The following is an 18,957-nucleotide window of genomic DNA, read 5'->3' on the forward strand; positions in this document are numbered from 1 at the left end:
ATCCACCCGCCTCTTTCGGAGTCTCGGCGTATTTAAGAGGACATGCTTTCGAGAGATCTCCCGGTCCAGGGAAGAGTAAAGTTCGGGGCAGTGAGCCGTGAAATTCGAGGCCCGAGACCGAGCAGCTGTGTCTGAATGAAACCGATTTCGCGTCCCCGCGCGACCGAGTAGCCAAAGACGCTTTGATATCGTCTGGAATATCTCTTCCGACGAGTAACCTTGGAACACGGTGTTTCATTTTGTAGCCTCTTAAAGGAGGGGAGCAGTGACAACGGTGGTTTCGTTAGTTTGCGAGAATTAAAGGAGTGCCTGTGATTTATCACGAGCTCTGTAATTCGATGAATTGGACGCTGCAGTTGGCGGTCAGTAGCGTAAGTCCGTAGCCGGGCAGACCTCGCGGCGTCCGCCGCAGACAGTCTAATACTACTTACTCTCAACTTTAAACCAAAGAAGCGAGCTATTCCTGTTAAATGACTCGCGCAAGCAATTTGATCTCTGTTAAGGAATCGCCGAATCGTTTAGGCGCGATTTAAAAGTACAGGGTGAATTCCGCGCGGAATAAAACTGTATTTTGTTAAGATGGTGAATAGAACGCGAGTCTCCAGGATTAAGGGTTCTCAGGGGTGAAATGAATATTGGATGAGACGAGGAGACACTAACCCGGTTAAGTATCCCAAATGAAAATACGTCTTTCAACTCCCTCCTTGGAATTTCTTCTAAGTAGAAATCGATAGCCACGCAATCCGTCGACCGTGTCGCTTTTCCAGACCGATTACTTACTTCAGTAGCTCTTAAGTAGCCGAAAAAAGTGTTTGCATTATGGATGAATCCCGTGACCATCCGCTGGAAGCCTGGTGGTCGCTACTCGATCACTCGGCTGGACAGGAAAAAGAACAAATTCCCCCGCTACTCGCTCGAAGATTAAAATTAGCCAACGGTGGAATAATTGCGTGCAACTGCAGCGTGCTTTTCATTGGTGGAAGCAATAAGGCTGACCACCACAAAGTAACTTTTACCGTACTAGTTGCTACAGTTTCCTGGAGTTTCCCCCCTAAACTATAGGTCGATAATAAGCGTTATTCTTTTTAAGAAATAATAATTGATTGGCACGGAAGAATCAATTAAGAAGGCAATGTATTTTATCAATTTTCCACACGTTTGCGTATCAGTTCTTTATTTAATAAACAATGTTAATTTGAAGTGCGGTAATTGAATTGGTTGTAACTGAATAAACATTAAACATTTGCACTATAACAGCCAAATTACCACGTTACTTCACGCGAAGCCTCATTTAGCAGCTCTAGAGAAGGGACAGCCGATCTCTGTCGTGATATGATCGCGATACGACCGCTAAAGACATCGTGAACCGCGTCGCACTGTCTAATAGCCGTTCGAACAGATCTGTTCCTCAAGGCCAGGCCGAAAATCGGGGACACGAGTATCGCCGATCAAGCGCCAAAGATTAAACCGAGCGAGTTAAAGGATCGACGGTTATACGGAAGCTGATGAGCCCGTTTCCATCAGCCTTTACGACCAGCCGTCCCTCTGCGGCATGTTTCGAGTTTATGTAATGCACGCGGCGGTTCCGTATTCCGGCCGTGTACGTGGATATGGTTCGAGCATAAATTAACTGGACACTGGGCTGTTTGCGCGCGTAGGTGGCAGGTTGAACGGGTGTGCGGGAACGCCACACAGATTCCCCCAGCATGTACGCGAAACAATTTCATAGAGCTCGCACCTACGCTACCTCGCAAATCGCTACTTTGCCCTCTTGATGTCAATTGCTGTCACGAGATCGGCAAGATGATTTAATTTACCCGCGCCCGCTCTCTCTCCACCACTCAGCCGAATTTCTGCTTTCGTGATTACCACTCTAGATCCTCTGATCGCGCAAATATCCACGGATATGCTGATGGTACTATATCGCGGGGTAGAAGTGCGGTCTAAAGAGATACTCCTCAGGCTGCGAGTACATTATACCTGTGCTATTTCCTTTCCCCAAAGCTCAAGGCTTGTTTCGTGGCTGGTTATTCCTCGGAAGCATGTCCCGGTCACCTCGGCAGGCTTACCGATGCCGAGCCTGCGAGGCTAAACTGATCGGTCTGTGTTGAAAAGTTTTAGTCCTTCGCGGTGGGGTATGCGTCGTTAATTCATTTCTAAAGTAACCAGAAGCCTGCCGCGGAGGGGACCCGTAAGGTTCTGCACGCGTGACACCATGAATCTGGCGGAATTAATTGCATGTCGTTTCGGGAGTAGTTGTAGGGTAATTCGGTAATTGGTTTTCTTGCATGAAGGCAGCTGTCCCTCAGAAGTCCCAGAGCACACAAGAGGGTGCACGTGCGTAAACGCGCGCCCGTCTCCCGTCGGCCATTGTCGCTGGCGTGCGCGCGCTATAATTCTAGGTGTCAGCTTTGTGTACGTGGATTAACCCCCGTCGTTCCACTCGCATGATCTACGGTGGTATCTGTTGTATTTATTCGCGGCTGTGCCCGTCAATTACGCGCCATAAATTTCTGTTTGCGGCACGCGTTTGTAACGACCGCCGCGGCGTAATCCTCTCAGTTAGCGCGGAGTTGCCCGGTAATAAGTTCACTCTCAATTTCGTTAACGCGACAGCACCGCAGAGGGTCACGCTTGCCGGGTAAATTGTATCTTATTTGCTGAACGTTACAATCGGCATGCTATTTAGCGGGGCTAGCCGGCAAATTCATCGTTTCTCTTGGCTCGCACGCACGGGCTCTAATTACTATTCCGTTAAATAATTTCACCGGCTCAAATAACCGATGTGACGGTTCGCAACGCTATTGCGGTCGATGATTTGTGCGGGGGCGGGCCCCGATGACGTTGGAATGGCGATTCGATGGGATATTTAGCGGTGATCGTTGAAATTGTACACAGGGGAGAGTGGGAGACTTGAACTAGACTTCTGCTCGCATATCGAATATATACACACAACATAGTTAGTTGAGTTAACCTTAGGTAATGAATGAAAGTACACTCGAATGTAGCGGGATGGAGCTGACGCTTCTGAAACTACTTAAACGAGGCATGGGTCCACAAGAATCCCGATCCCAGAAGTTCACCCTAATCCCCCAGCGTGGTTCCGGTTTCAAAGAAGGGATCGCGTCGAATTAACGTGCAACTGAAGAGTCTCCTTCCCCCTTTCGGGCTCGTTTATTCTCCGGTTCCTCGCGGTGCTCGAGGTTTAACGTACCGACGATCGACAACTGCTCCAACTTCGCTACATAAAAATAAAGGTAAACCCCCCCGTGCGATGGCGAAGGGGGTTGGTCCGAGTCTGCCTGCATGGGCCACCAGTGTGCGCGTGTGTACGTGTGGCTGGGTGGGATATCAAGTTGGAGTTTGGGCTCTGGGTAACTTTGCTCTTAAGTTTTCGCGAGGCCGTTGCAGCTTTCCAACAACCGACAGCTGCTTTCGAACTGAACGCGAATCAAGACGTGGGTGCAGCGGGACACTGCGCGACATAGCCTGTCTACGTTTCTAAGGAATTATGAATGCTTGCACGTTTAAAACACGGTGAATTCGATACCAACTACTCAGGCAGAAGGAACGAAAGAGGGAGCAGCCACGTGTGGCGTGAAATCAAAATGTTACTCGGAACTCGTGGTTCGTGCCGTGAATTCTTAAATTCATAGCCTGTAATAGAGCAATTAGACGTCCGCGCAAAAGCCAGCACCCCTTCCCCCCCTCGGTGGAAAACCGATCGTCGCGATTTTACGGCGGCGATAAAAAATCTCGTCCAACTCCTGCACACTGGCGTTCATTTCGATTTCGTCGCAGATAGATGGAACGGGCTGGAGATAACGAAGGGACAGAGAGGGGCGGAGGGAGGGAGAGAACGAATCGAAACGTAATCGAGAGACCAGTCGATTCAAGATAATACGACGCCATTACAATTTGGCGGGGGTGCCGCAGTCTGATCCAGTTGTTCAACGTTGCTAGCCGATCGACGCTAGCTGTCGTAATGTGCCCAAGTTCCCACGTGCATTAGTTCGGTCCCCGTTAAGAGGATGTGTATGTGCGGGGTTGGCTCGAGAGTCTGGCTAGGAAAGCATCGTGTAAGAGAATTTGGTTCGCGCGCCCCTGTTTGCCGAACTACCCTAACACAGCCTCGTACCTCTCTAGTTCGGTGTCGTCTCGTTGTTTTTAGGGCTGAACGACGGAAACGAACGCCTCCGCTCGAGTTCGGGGACTCTCGATTCTCGGCAACTCTGGCTATCCGTGCACGGGGGTTCATTAACGCTGGACGTCCAGCAAACTATTCTTGGAGGATCTGCCGCGCGACAGCGTCGAGTATATCGCGAGTTTCCAATCCTTTCTTCGATCGTATTTGGCAGCAGAGTTGTCGATCCCATGTCGAAGCTTTTTTCTCCGAGCTGTCATTGTTCCTCGAGAGGACCGTTTCGAATTTCTCCGCGTTGTCTGCGCTTGCAAAATTATCCCGATATGCAGCGTGCCAGCCCGTCGGCGTCGTTCCGAGTAACGGCGCGAAACGCAGTCACTTTCGACCCCCAGCGTATGCAGAATTGTAATTCAGTCTCCGAAACGGTACCTTTGTATCCCGAAGATTAATCCAACGCGATTGTTGTAATGGGAGAGGAATTACTGGAGTCACGGTTACAGTTCTTGGAGGAGCGAGTCTGTATCGTAGCCTGAAATAATAATTCCATTTGCCCGCTTGGTATTCACGGGGAACCCTCGAGCCTACCCTGGTGTCGAAATATCGTTTATCCGTGGTACGTGCCCTCTTACGTTCGCATTGTCTCGTCCATTCCAGCGAGTTCCCTGCTCTCTTATTCTACGAACACCTTCGACTTATGCACACGTCGGATGCACTACGGCATGCGCACGCGTCTGCAGGCGCTGCAATATGCATGCGATCCACTTTCTACCCGCGCTCGGCGGTGAGCCCGCTCGACGATTAATATTTATCGAGACGAATTTAAGCTGGGCACGGGGAAGGTTATCGAACGCAAATGCACTCGCTCACGGGGAACTGTATTCCCGTAAAATTCAATTTTCTCTTTATATAATTTCTGCCTGTTTAAATTAACAGAGGTGAAATTCCCGTTCATTCGATTAACGTTCTTCTCTTTGCTCCGCTCGGTTGTTTGTGACTCCTCCCGAACGCATCTGACTCGGCAAGTATTTCCATCTCTTCTGCGCTTAATCAGCTGGGCTCTTCAGCTGGGCAGAATTTATCGGCACTGTATTTCGATGTCAGCGAAATGACGATATTCGGAAGCCCCTGGTCCGCTTCGCGTTTCTGCCTGTGATACGTGAAACGAAGGGGAGCGAGAGATTTTTTGAATTACCGAAGGGAGCCGTATTGTATCGACGCGCCTGCTTCAAGAGAGAAAGATAAGTTCCAGTGCCTTTTACGGATGACTGAACTTTTACGTGGACTATATATTTTTTTTTATAGATTCACGTTTTACGGCTCCACGTATCCCGAGACACTTTGAGCATTGACGGCACATCAGCCGTAAGAACGTGTTGCCGGAGCTAACGCATCCTCGTAATGCATCAGCATTACCCCAGTGTCCATCTCGCCAAATTATGAGCCCCATTCGTTCCTTTAACCGCCAACGCTACTTTTCACCTCGTTGGAATCCACTTTGTTTCCTGCCCGATGGAAGCGGGAGCGTAAAAACCCCGCGTGATGCATCGGGAGTCTTTAAAGGGATGATAAATCTCGCGCCTAAGTTTGTTAAATTATAGAAGGAGCCTGGAGTTGAAATGAAAAGGCGAAATTGGGTCTGTAACGGGGGACACGAGTTTCCGCGTGACAATGTAGCTTTCCCTATTATTTTATTTTCCTGGCAATTTGGCGCGACCTGCCAGACCTTTATTTTTTTTAAACTTTTTACCGAGAGAAGCAAAGTTTGTGCTCATTTTTCTTTCCCTCTTACTTTAAATGTTAATATTATCGTTTGCGGAAATGACTCTGCAGAATTCCCTGCGAAAGTTTCGCTCCGTGACCGGTCCCTTCATTGTCGAGGCACTCGTCACCTCGTGCCGTTCCTTTCAATAGCGAATTACGGAGTTTCGAGGACGGCGCAAGTAGTAGTGGTCGGCGTACGGTCAGACACAGCGTTTCATTACGCGCCGCTCGATACTCCTCTCACTCTTCATCGCGAAATCTAAGCTTCGTTGTTAGCAGCAGCTTATTCTCCAAAGAAACGAACTTCGCTTTACTCTCATTCCCGAATTCCCGAATCATTCGGATCCACCTCTAAAAAACCTTTAATCACCGGAACGGATTTCTATCGACCTGAAATATCAAAGCCATCTACTCGCTGGCGAAACTGTAAAGGAATCACAGGCTTCGCAGAGAGTTGCATCGCCAAAGAAACGACATAGTAGGCGCGTCGATCTCACACTGTCCTCTAATCAGTACGAATCCCGTCTCCCTCTCGGAAACGAATGGGAGAAACGAACGATAGAGAGCGGAAGCTATTGGCTACGGGAGAACGTTGTTAGAATTTACGTATCACTTTGCGCGATACATCAGCCTGGCCAAATGCATCGTGGATGCGTGGAGAACAAGGCGGGGACGGCGAGGGGGCGGGGGGTGGCTGGAGCTATTTCGAGGAAGAGAGATCGGCTGCGTGTGCAACGGATGGAGACGTGGCAGGATAAAGCGTACGTAGGAGAGCACGTAGTAATTCACGAGTGCACGTATGCGTGGCCTAAGTGATACTACGTGACGATTTATGTTGCTGCACACGCGTGCGTGACGGCTGGTAATGCCGCCGCCTCGTTTCGTCGTTGTACGTGAAAATCGGCGCGATAAAACTGCTCGAAATCCCGGAAGAAAGGGGAAAGGAAGCGTGGAAACGGTTTTTTTCCTCCACCCCGCGGCAGTCCACCCCCTCGCGTTCCCTTTTGCCGCTGTTGCGTGACGCGACGCGTCCGCCGTTTGTCAGCGGGCAGTTTCGCTCGAACGAAAAGTTAAACCCCTGGCGAATTCTGTTTGGATAACTCTGAGATTTTCGCGGGCGCACGGTAAAGTGGTTCAGAGTATCCAGCAATTTTATTCCCAACGTTTCAGAGACACACTGGATTTTTTTCCCCCTCGCATTTAGTTCCTCTGTTCGCATAGTTCCGTGTTCGTGTTTTATAATTTCGTCACGCAGGGTATTCTTTCTGTTTAGATCTGCGCGGGGAAAAGCGAAGGTTTATATTTGACGAACTATTTGGACGTGATTACGCGGGGATTGTTAGTTTGAAAAGTATAATTTCAATGTGCATTCTTCCAACGTCCCTGGCTGTTTATGATCGCGCCAGCAACTGCTCCCTGCGTTTAGCAATCCCCCGACGAATCGTTGGCGGATTAATCAAGGCGAGGTTCGATAAAACGAATTGAATGGAAGTGGAAGCCAATGAAAGGCTGCCGTGAAGCGGCGGGAACGTCAGCTCTTGAGGAACGGTGCTCCTTTTTGGGGCTGTTCCTTATCCCCAGGATTAAAGATGGCAAGCCAGTCGAAACAGCCGCGCGAGCACTGCCACAGACTATCGTCGAACGTATAAAGCGCTAAACAGCAACTTCCCCCGTCGAAGTTCCGACGCGCCGGGACTTTGCTCTTACCGAGATTAGTTGAGCCACCGCCGAAAACTCGGCAAGGAACCCGCGTGTACTTACTAATTTATTGCGAAATATCGAGGGCGACACCCATCGAACTTGTTCCGCCCGTCGCGACATCAATGATCCGCTTTCGTGGCTTTCCCAGGGATTTTAATCGGCTACGGATGTTCCGAGGCTTAATTCGTTTACGAAACGCTGCATCGTATAATCTGGCTCCAATCCTCCGATCCACCGGACCCTTTGTCTTACTCGAGAGCCAGGTCCGAGGGGCGAGTCTGTGCGTATCGCGCTGCAACGCCGAGAAAGTTCACCGATCCAGGCTGTAAAGCATGCGCGAGCAGACGGGAAACTTACACGACGTCCCAGCGATCCTACTTTCTTACGATCCTCTGCTTGGACGACAATGTTTGTACCTGGAAAAGTTTCACCGCTCTCCGAGTCGTATCGCCGTCTCCTCCGCGAGATATTCCCCTGCCAGCTCGGTATAAAGAAGAGCGAGCCGGCGCGGCTTCTTCTTCCGTATACCTGTATCAGTTTCCCCTTGGATCCGCGTAATGGATTCAGCCGCGAGAAGCGCGAGGAGAAAAGTTGGCAAAACTTCTCGCCGATTCGGGGCTACGTTATGCAAACTTCTCCCCGGTAATCAGCCGAATAAATCTGGGAGCGCGGGCGACTCTGGCAAAGGATATTAACGAATTCCTTCTGGACGCTCGCGGCGCGTCTATGATACCATTTTAATGCAAAGAATTTTTATAGTTCTTGGTAGAGTTTCCTAGATTTCGGTCTAGGACGAAGAGCTTTAAACGGTACCCTTAGTCCAGCGTCTAATTACGTAGTCAGTCTACCTGCTTTAATCGTTGGCTTAAGGGGGTAGGTTACCCTCAAAGACGACTATTCTTCGCTTATGCAAAATATGAATATTCGGACTCTTGACAGCAGGAGAGTCGTGGCGGGCCTTTGTTTTTTATTCAAGGTTATTGAAGGACTTACACATAATTCCCTGATTTCCCTGAGTAATGTATTGACCAGCCATCGATTGAAACACGTAGGTAGCAATTATTAATGCGTAAAGTACGGCAAAACTGCATGGCTAACTTTAAACGCGATTTCCCATGAACTACGCTTTCCACAGCGGTGGACATAAAATCCCGAAAACCGCTTCAACGATGTGAATGAATATTTACAGGGAGATGCGATAAAAAATATTTTTCAATACAGAAAAAGGATAGACTCGTATATTTCAATATAAAAATTGTATTAATTTTTTGGGGGGACTGCTTTATTGATTATAAAAACGTTTTCGCTTCGCGAGATTGTCAGACGGTGCATTCGGGTATCGAAGTTAACGCAATGACGATTGAAAAAAAAAAACAGAAGTACACTCTATGTTTATTTATTACTGCAGAATTTGTGTTTGAAATGGGGCTATTTTTGGGCTGTCGAGGGTAACCTACCCCCTTAACGGTGCGCCTGATCTCCTATTTCACGGTATCCCCCATCCCCGCGTTATCAGTTGTATTTGTCGAACGGGCATCCAAAGTAAACGGCGCATAGGTCGGGCAAACCTATTCAACGAGAGTTTAACTCGGTTTTTCATCGGCAAACACGCGCAGTGTTGTTTAACGTAATCAAAGTTTTGGCAAATTTGTTTCCCGGACGACGGCAGAGCTTAATTTATGCGATTAAATAGCTCACGTGGGGAGCCGAAAATTCCCGCGGAACTTCCGCGAAAGTTCAATATCGCTTCTGAAGTTTTATCGGAAATGACGCTCTCGTTTTGCGCCGGGGAGTTTCTCACCTTTACCTTCATAAATCATTACTGTTCAAATTAATTATTTTCGACTGCATAGTTGCAGTTCGAAAAAGATCAACATCCTCGCTTCTGCATCGAACGGTTCAAGCTTAAACCGAGGTCCACATTCTTGAACCCCACTTCCGAGAACCCACTTCTCGCATTTCATTATTACATGATGTACAGTGCGAGTTTTCCGAGCAGAGCAGTTTGAGTTAGTCGCGGGGTAGGAATGTTTAAAGCATCGATGTAAGAGTAATCGATTCTGCATTACCACTTAGCAAACTGGAATGACCGTTCCTTCGAACTTTCTGCAGATACAATCTTACGCTTTCGCAGCGCAGTGACGACCCCCCTGTTATTACGAATAACACGACAAAAGACGCAGCTCGGCTCACTGTAGCCTAAATTAGACTTTGATAGGAAGTTTCGAACGAATTTCAAACTGGTCGTTTCGACGGGCACGTTGAGCCGAGTTTAAGTAGAATTAAATTCCGCTTCGATTCGTCTCCAACCCCCTACACCGCCAGCATCTCTAAGTCGCGTTCGATGGACTCTCGGACACTCGAGGAAATGAATCTGTCTGCGACTCCCCTTTGCCTTTCGCCGCCTCGAAAGCCCTGGCCTCCGTCAGCAGCTCGAAAACCGTCGCATTCGTCGCAGGAACGGTTAATAATTTTCTCAGCGGCTACCACTAAATTAATACCAGCCCTTTAATTAAAACGGATGCCAGTTTCGGGGGAGAAAACACAGAGGTGCTACACGGTCGGCGAGAGGTAGCATATTTCCCGGGGAACGTTTATAATCCCGCTCGACGATGATGAACGATGAATTTCCTATCCACGGAGCCGAAATCATCTCTGGAATCTGAAAATCGCCGTAGGATCGCTTCTGCTAGTGCCAACTCCGATACAACGTACTAACAATTCTGTTTCCCGCTGATATTCCGCGGAAAGTCGATTTCGGCCCCTCTACTCCGGGAAGTTGACGCGCAGGTTTTACGATTCAGCCCGCGGATGATCCCGCCGGGATAGCTGGGCGTACTGTGTTAGCTGTTGTGAAAAATAAAGGAAGCCGGCCGCAAAAATTGACCAAGTCCAAACACCGAATCCCCTTGATCCCGGCAATCGTCGAGTGTTCCGCGAAACGTGGCCATCAAGCGAGCAAACTTCGCGGACTTTATCGTCGACCTTTCTCGTTCTATTTCGAAACGGTACCCGGAAATGTTTAATAAAAGCTCGATTATAAATCGACGCCGGTGCAACGACGGGAAGCTGTATCGCGGATCGTGTCAGCCGTTATCGTTAATCCGGCTTCGATACCGTGCCCCGATACCGGGGCCGCAGGCGTGATCGATCAGCCTGATAAACTGTTCGTTCATAATTCGCGCCGGGGCATTGTCGTTTCGTTAGTCACCGGTCTAGAAATTGTCGACTTTGAAATACGACGCTGGTTTCCACCCCGTCGCCAGATACATCGATATTCAAGTTTATAATAGAAACCGAGACCCACCGAAGCTTTCTTCCATCGAGTTCATTAGGTCCCTCTATCTGAACCGTCGCGAAGACTTGGCAAATATTTCTCGACAGTTACCCGCGGAACTAAGCTTCCCGTTTCAGGACCTTAACGAAGTGAATGCGGGGCAAGTAGAGAAAGATGTTGCCAGTGGCAGAAGGCGGGCAACAAGGCGTCGAAATAGAACTCGTTACTCATTTAACAATTACGCGTTCCAGCGCAATTTCTTTCGCCGCGAGGTATAAAAAGATGCGCGGCTGCCACGGTTTTAATTAGACGTAAACTTACCGCCGCGCTGCTGGAGTCGCGAATTTTAATATCACGTTGTGGCCGGCATTTTAAAGCCTTCCCTCGGGACCGAGCCGAAATTCTGTCTCTGCTTGAGTATCTCGTTTCGCGGCAAGCGTTGCCCGTTGAACTCGCCCCGGCACGTTCGCGAGAAGCCCGGAGGAAGCGGGAAAGATGGCCTCTGGACGCAAGGGGACGTCTTACGGGGTGGAAACCGCGCCGTTCCTTCGGAATATATCGTTAAAAATGTTCAACGACTCCAGATATTATCCCCTTAGATTGCGTCCCTTCTAAATGGAGCGTGCCGGAATATCCCCGTGTAATTTCGGATTCATGACAAGCGATTATCGACTTCCGCCGTTCCTCTGGCTCGCAGGCACTCTCGCCTTGTGCAAGTACCAGTAGAAGGAAGGGAAGACGTTACAGGATGCCTCGCAGTGAAGTCGCGTTTAACGAACCTTTACTACACCGTTTCACTAGCTTCCGTTATAACGGGAGGGCTGAGCTCTTTTTCCGCTTCCGCCAGGTCGAATAGTCTCGCCTGTAGCTGATCGCGAGACGATAGATCGACTGCCCCCTTCGTTTCTCATTCGATCGCGCGCATCTCTTTGGAAAAGTCGCCGCGCAGTTGAGGGTAGGTACCGAGATCGCCGCGGTCTTTTCATTCGAAAGGAAACGGCCCTTCGCTGGATGTATTTACCGAGAGAGTTGTAAAACGTTGCTGCTCGTTTTTATGATTATGACAGCGCGACCGCCGCGGAAGGAGAGAATGGCGAGGTAACGGCGAACTGAATCGCAAATTTTTTCCTTGGGAGAAGGGGGAGGTTGGAAATCCAGGCACGGAAAAGAAGCTTGAATTGAAATCGAACGCGCGTGGTTTGCACACATTTGGTCACAGATTACGGATTACTCTGAGCGATACCTGTGAAATCTTCCATTCGAATTCTCGTCGATCCGATATTTGCGACGTATTATACTACGCAAAGGCACGCGTTCAATGCAGCGCGGAAACAGCGATTCATTTGCTTCATGGTAGTTTTGCAACCGGCACAGTATTTCCCATGGACCATTTACGTAAGAACAAAACGAAAATACTATGTCAATAGATCGTCTAATAAACAAACTTTAAAATAGTTCCTTAACTTTTATTCTATCGTAACTACCTATATAGAGCGTGAAAGCATAAAATTTTTAAAAAATTGTTAAAAAACGTGCTATCGCGGTATCGGACAGAAATGCATGGCATAATAGAAGTGACTTCTTTCTACAGTAAATCTTTCCGCAGTGGAGCACATGTCGGTGCAGTGTTATTAACAATTGGTCAACCTACCCCTTGAGACAACCAGCCCTGGTTTCCCCGCCAATGAAAGCTTTGCATTTGCTGCGGCGGGCACGTGCGGCCGGTACTCTTTACCTATTCCTTTCGTGAAATACACCGAAAACGCTGTATACATATTGCATGTTCTCAGCGTTTTTCCAGGCGCTAGCGGTTTCCTCGAGTAATATTCAAGTAACTTCATTTTCGAAACAGACCATCGGTATATCGTTATTATCAGGAGCTCGCCGTTAGTGTACTGTCGAGCGCGTTACCAACGATTCCGCGATCCCAGGGTAAGAAAAATGATTTCCTAGACTCGCCGTTTGCCGCGGGTCGTTAGAAGGTCCGCCAAGAATTGCTTACTTCGTTACCAAACGATTTGCACGATCCCGCCTCCGCGGAGAATCGTTTCCGCGAGGATCCTTTGCGGCCGGGAAATCCCTCGCTCGAAATGCTCTCGCCCCGCTTCCATTTCCCTTTCCTGCCTCCATGCCTCTGCTCTTTTTCCGCTCGTTTTTTCGCGACTCCTGCAGACGGCTGAGCGCCGAGGGGGGCGGCGCGGGCAGGGCGGGTGGACTGCGAGGAGGATGCAGATTGTGCAGATACGGCAAACGCGGTCACGTGTAGTTTGCAAACAGCCGAACTCCTCCGCTTCGCAGCTGCGGCACACGACAGCCCCATTACGCGATCGCTCGCGCGACACCTCTCCGCGAGGGATCCGTAACCGGCGGCTTCGAGACGACGTGTTTACGCCACTGCACGGCCAGATGCATGCGCCTGCGAATACGGAGCAGTGCTGGCAAACGGCTCCAGGGGACAGAGGAGGACTGGTGGAGATAGATTTTACGGCGGCTGCCGAGCTGCGGAGCTCGTCGAGCCTGGTCTCTTGCATTATTTTCAACTGGAGTCGCTTCTTCTTTCTTCTAACTACGGAGGACACTGGAGGACACTGGAGGGGCCGTCGAAAGAATAGGCATGTATAAAGCACAAAGACCCTTCTCCCCACCGACCGATGAGCCCCCGTGGATTGGTCCACCAGAAACGCGGCAGAGCACCGAATACCAGCTTCTTGTCGATGTCTAAGGGAGTTTGCTTACGTGCTACGAGTGCGCAAGACGGAAAACGGCTTGGACGTGTACTACAAGTAAATTATGGTAGCCAGGCGTTGTCTTAGCCCTGCGGTTGATTCTTGCCGGCCGCCAGAGAAGGGGAGAATCTTAATTGACGCTGATGCGGCACGTGTCCGTATTGAAGATAAGGGATGGCCGTGTAGAGCGCGGGATTGGATGAAGCAAGAAGCCTAGGGACGTACAGGAACGGTAGGAAGAATTGAATTAGTTATATTTCTGCTGCTACGACTGCCTTCGAGCGGCCCGTGGATTAATTACCCTCGGACGTGCACCAAAACGGTGTAATTTAAGAATCGCTCGGCCGAGGGCCGTCGCTTTCGACACGGCGGAGAAGGTGATTCCTCCTTGGCTCGTAACGAACCGCCCATTGGCCCGAGGCTCTCATTCGGCCAAGATAAGAAAGACAAAGGAAAAAAATTAATCACGGGGCGGCGCGGCGCGCCAGGCTCGCTCCCCTTCCGGTCCATTCTCACGGCCCATTTTTCTTGGATCGCGGCAGAGCTGAGCGAGGATCGGGAAGAGACGAGCCAAGGACGGAATGCGGGCGATCGTTTCGCCGTGATTTTTCACCAACCTCCCTGAGAAATGGAGACGGCTAGGCGGACGTGTACCGCGCGTCGCGTCGTGTCTGGCCGATTTCAAGCGGTGTTTCCGCCGCGCCCACCGATCGTCTCGACCGATACAGAACGGTACTGAATCCTTCCAGAACTACCGGTGATCTGTTTTGCGGGCTGTTGTCGATCGAACGAATCCTGTTCTTCCCCTTTTCCTCCAACCGGCGACACGATCGCGCGCGAGAAAAAGGAGATGACCGAAGGAACGGTGTACTGAGGAGAATTCTGGCATTTTTTTTCCAAACCCGCACTCCGACAAGAATCATTGTGCTCATACAGAGGTCGAAGGGGGTGTGAAAAGTTAGGCAGAATGATTAAAAGCTAGGCACGGTGACTAGAACGCGCGGACTAATGAGTTCAGCCGCGGCACTCGTTGGAGATCCTCGAAAACTCGATAACATTGTCAGTAACGTGCGAGATAATTAGTGCTTAATGAATTCCCAGCGATTGGACTAACGGTAATAACATATTAGGCACAATAGAAGTGGCCGACAGCGCGGTGGTCAGGCGGTTAAGCCAGAGTCGGCGCGATTATGCCCTGCTATTGATCACTCATTAATGAAACGATCCTCTGATACGTTCGGTGAGTTTCTGGCCCACTCAAGTATCATACACACACGCGGCACACTTGACAGCTCAATATTTCATCGCGGCGGTGGTCCCGGCCTCGATGGTGTCCGGAGGACGCGATTAGATCGGCCAGTTATTACCAGCAGGATATGCGAATATCGGCCAGCACTAATATTAATCTTGACCCCGATAGACGTCCACTAGCTTCCTTACAAAGCGACAAAGTTTATTAAAGGATCCTAGATTAATTGTAGACGGAACAGACTGCGCTCTGAAGTTACAACATTGTGGAGTTACAAAAGACAGCCGGGTAGTTTCCGGAAGTTTCGCGCAGCGGTGTATTTCTGCGCGATTCTGTTTAACACCAAGGAATTGATTAAACGAACGTTGAAAGTCATTTACTCCTTGAGGTGAGCCCGCTCTTGAGCTCGATTACATCAAGGAGGCATAGCCCCTTCTGTTCTAATTAGTCCGCTACATTTTCACGTACGCCGCGCCGCGTTTCTTTCTGCCGCGTGAAATACGGCGCGGCATCAAGAGCATCGCTGCCATGAAACACTCCTAATTAGCTTAATTAGTGCTTTTACATTGCCTTCAAATGCTAATGGAATTATGCCGCTGTCCGTCGTACGGTTACGCGTGGCAAAAAAACCGGGCAAAGTAGAGGATGGAGAAAAGGGAGGCAGGGAGGAGGTTGGAGAAGGAAGGAGACACAGACGGAAAGGGAGAGTGTGGTGGAAGAAGAAGCAGCGGGGAGAGAGACCGCAAATTCTTTTTCAGGTCAAAGAGTTCCTTTCACGTCATTTGTCGTGCTCGAGAGCCGCTGGAAATAAAAATGACCTCGCGGAAAGTCTTTCCCTGGGCTCTCTCTCTCTCTCCCTCTCTCTCTCTCTCTCTCCGCCAGCTGGACCAGCGCGAGCGGCCTCCTGGCGAGCGCTGCGTTTCTGCCCTGCCACTTCATTTCGCCCGCTTTCTTTGAACGCGCGCGCGTTCGCTGCACTCCGGACGAGCGTCGCAATGAAATGTGGCCCCCGGGCGCCTCTGGATCCCGGTTAATTCGACTCGCACTATCCTCGCGAGTTACGCGGCTCTGCGCGGAATTATTTCGCGTACGCTTACGCGAAAGGCGGTTCGTTTAATTAGCTGCTCGACAGGATACGTGGAAACGAATAATTATGACTACGCGCGCTACATGCGCTCCGAAGGGGATGAGGAAAGAGGCCTTCGTGCGTTGTTGACTCACCGATTTCCAGGTATTTCTGGTGCACCGGGTCGTACTGATCCCACGTCAAACTGCGGAAACGGCTCTTCTCCCGGGTGGTCGGCAGGAGCGTGTCGTTTCGGCCGTGGTGATCGATCACGTTCGGATTCCTGCAAGGAGAACGCCAATCGTATGCTTAGATTATCGATATCGATCGCGGGAAACGGTCCCGCGGACAATGGAGCTTGGAGTGGAACGCGCGGGGCTGTCACACGGGCTGTGTACTTTGCGGAAGTTTGGTGTCAGTAGAATTAGCTAACGCTTAGTCAGCCAGGAATAAGTAGTATCGGTCGGCGCTTAGTCGGGCGACCTGCTCCTTATTGTTAGCGCAACGCAGCTGTTGTTCGCCGTCAACGAAGTTAGTATATACCTCCAGCTCTGGAGCCTTCATTTACATTCCGTCGAACACCTAAAACGCAAGATTACCAACCGCAACGAGCCTCGGAGCTACAATGTTCCTTAAGTACTCTTTGAATCGTGCAGTTGGAGTGGAGACTTGCGGCCCCGGGTGGAGAAAACCGCGCATCGGTTGCCGGTGAATTAGCGCAACAAGTAGGGAATCGAAAGGGAATTAAGCAGCGAGGCTGCGACGTGCGCTTTGTTCGCGCGTTCTGAGTCCGACCACGGAGTGGCTGGAAAAAGACGACCGCGGAATCCACAATCGGGCAGGTCCGTTCGCACGGGGATTCGAGACACGGCCGTGGCATAATTCACTATCGAGAACTTTGGTCGCCCGCGCGCCTTGTGCATGCAACGAAGGGCCGACAACCCCCACAGCACCCTGTGACACACGCCACGGTTACTTTGTCCCGCTCGCAGAAAATAATACTAGGTGAGGGTGTCGTTTATATCGACATATACGTCCCTGCGTGTCCTTTGAGCGACCCTGGAGCAGCATTTTCACCCCGTATATCTCCACCCTCTGTATTTTTATAAAGGGCGAGCCGGAGGGGTCGAAGGTCGAAGAGAAGCAAACGTCGTCTTTTAGAGACAAGTTTTTTATCTTGTTAAAACCAATAGGAGTCTGGCACGTGGGGAATAGAGGCAGGCGTTAGTAGTATTAGCCAGTAATGGGTTAGACGCTCATTCTCTTGCTTCACACGCAACTCTCATTATCTTCTTAAGGGGTTATGCCTACCTGTAAGGTCTGAAAACAAGTATTTTCCGGATTTTTTTCTCAAAAACTTGGACTTTTTTAAATAAATAGTTGTATACTCGAAAGTATGTATTTTAAAGTTCTTGTAGTTTTTTTTTGCAATGATATCTAAATAAATAATGGAGTTATAGGCTATCTCCCGGCAGCGTTTTTTTATTTAAGCACTTTACGGTGACCATTATAGCTTTGACCTAGTTTATCAGAAAAATTTGATCTAATTTAGTTACTATATTAGATTATCTTGTCCTTCGTCCTGGCTTTTTCATCTTCGTTGCCTAGTTTTTATTTTACAGATGAAAAATGATGAAAAGTGAGAGCAATTTTTAGATTATTTTTTCGATATAATGAACGAGTAAGGACTAGATAATCTAATATACTAACTAAAATCCCGTGAATTTTTTATTTCGGATGAACTGGGTTAAAATTAGCGTGGTCACCGCAAACTACTGAAAAAAGAAATCGCTGCCGGAAGATCGCTGATATTTTTTTTATTTATTTATATTTTCCATCGCAAAAATTAATACAAGTAGTTTAACATGTACCCTTTCGAATACATAAAGGTTTGATTAAAAAAGCCTTCAAGTTTTTCCCCCCAAAATTCCCGAATATACATGTTTTTTTAAACCCCACAGGTAGGCATAACCTCTTAACCTTTAGAGGGCCGGGCTGGACACTATAGTGGCCAACACAATTTGGATAGTTTTCCGGCCATTTTGGTGGTATATATGCGTAAATTTTAAGTAAATAAAATTTACAATTTCAATGAAAAAATCCCGGCCTTCTAAAGGTTAAAACGTACGCTGCATATCGCGCAAGCTAAAGTGGCGCTAAGTAGTATTAGACAGTGACGGGCTAGACACGCACGCGCGACCAGTACTTTGAGCACTGGTTATTATGCTGCAACCTCCATGACGTTAAACAATAAGTAACACGAGGCGGTTGTTGTACACTGTTAATTCGTCACAATCGCAATTTTGTAGAAAGTTAAATTACATTTAACAATTTAATTAAAACGTGCTGTCGGTAATGTTACACAATAATTTGCCGAACTCCGGATACCAAAGTAATTATAGAACGTGCACCAGCGTGATTTGCCGATGCGATTAATGTTCTGCCACACTTTAACTAAAACTGTTAACAAGTTGCGTCGCCATAAATTGGTCGTGAATTTAGCAATAAAATGATGGAGAACGTCGAGAGGTTGGAAGCGCGCGATAGAGATATCCCCTCGCGCCTGACAGCGGTGTTTCCACGCCGCGTGAGATGCGGACTTGAACGTCAGACGGGGAAAAAGAGAAATGGTCCTTTCACGAGCGAGAAAACGCGCCCGTGTACCCCCGATTTGCGAGGGAAAATTCGATTCGCCGCCGAGGGGGAATATTAGAAGCCCAGTGTAAGAAAGTTTCAGGCTCGTTGTATATCCGCGAAGGAGGGTGTAATACTTTGGAACGGCGCGGCGTGGTCGCGTGTGGAACGAAATGGATTTCGACATACGGCCAAGAAGGAAATAGGTTTACAGTCGACGAGAGTGCGGCAAGTCTGCGAGCCGAGAGTCCCACTTCAAGCGATAAGAAATCCCGAATTGGAAGAGGCGCTTTGGAAACCTGGCTAAACTCGCAAGCCACGGAGCGCTTCTGCCGCAATATTTTCGAGGAATATTTAAAGGAAAACAGGAGAGGCGATTCGAAAAAATTCTTTCACCGC

At 49.1% G+C, this 18,957-nt stretch overlaps 1 protein-coding gene across 2 annotated transcripts in view; it reads right to left on the bottom strand.

Annotated features, from left to right (window-relative positions):
- Positions 1 to 18,957, bottom strand: part of Nlg-4 (neuroligin 4) — a 249,389-nt gene that overhangs the window by 26,451 nt on the left and 203,981 nt on the right. For both annotated transcript variants that reach the window (XM_076826413.1, XM_076826412.1), the window contains exon 10: positions 16,080 to 16,207. In XM_076826413.1, the coding sequence (XP_076682528.1) occupies positions 16,080 to 16,207 (128 nt within the window). The remainder of the gene's footprint in view (positions 1 to 16,079; positions 16,208 to 18,957) is intronic.

Source organism: Andrena cerasifolii, chromosome 14 (genome assembly GCF_050908995.1).
Source record: "Andrena cerasifolii isolate SP2316 chromosome 14, iyAndCera1_principal, whole genome shotgun sequence".
NCBI lineage: Eukaryota > Metazoa > Arthropoda > Insecta > Hymenoptera > Andrenidae > Andrena > Andrena cerasifolii.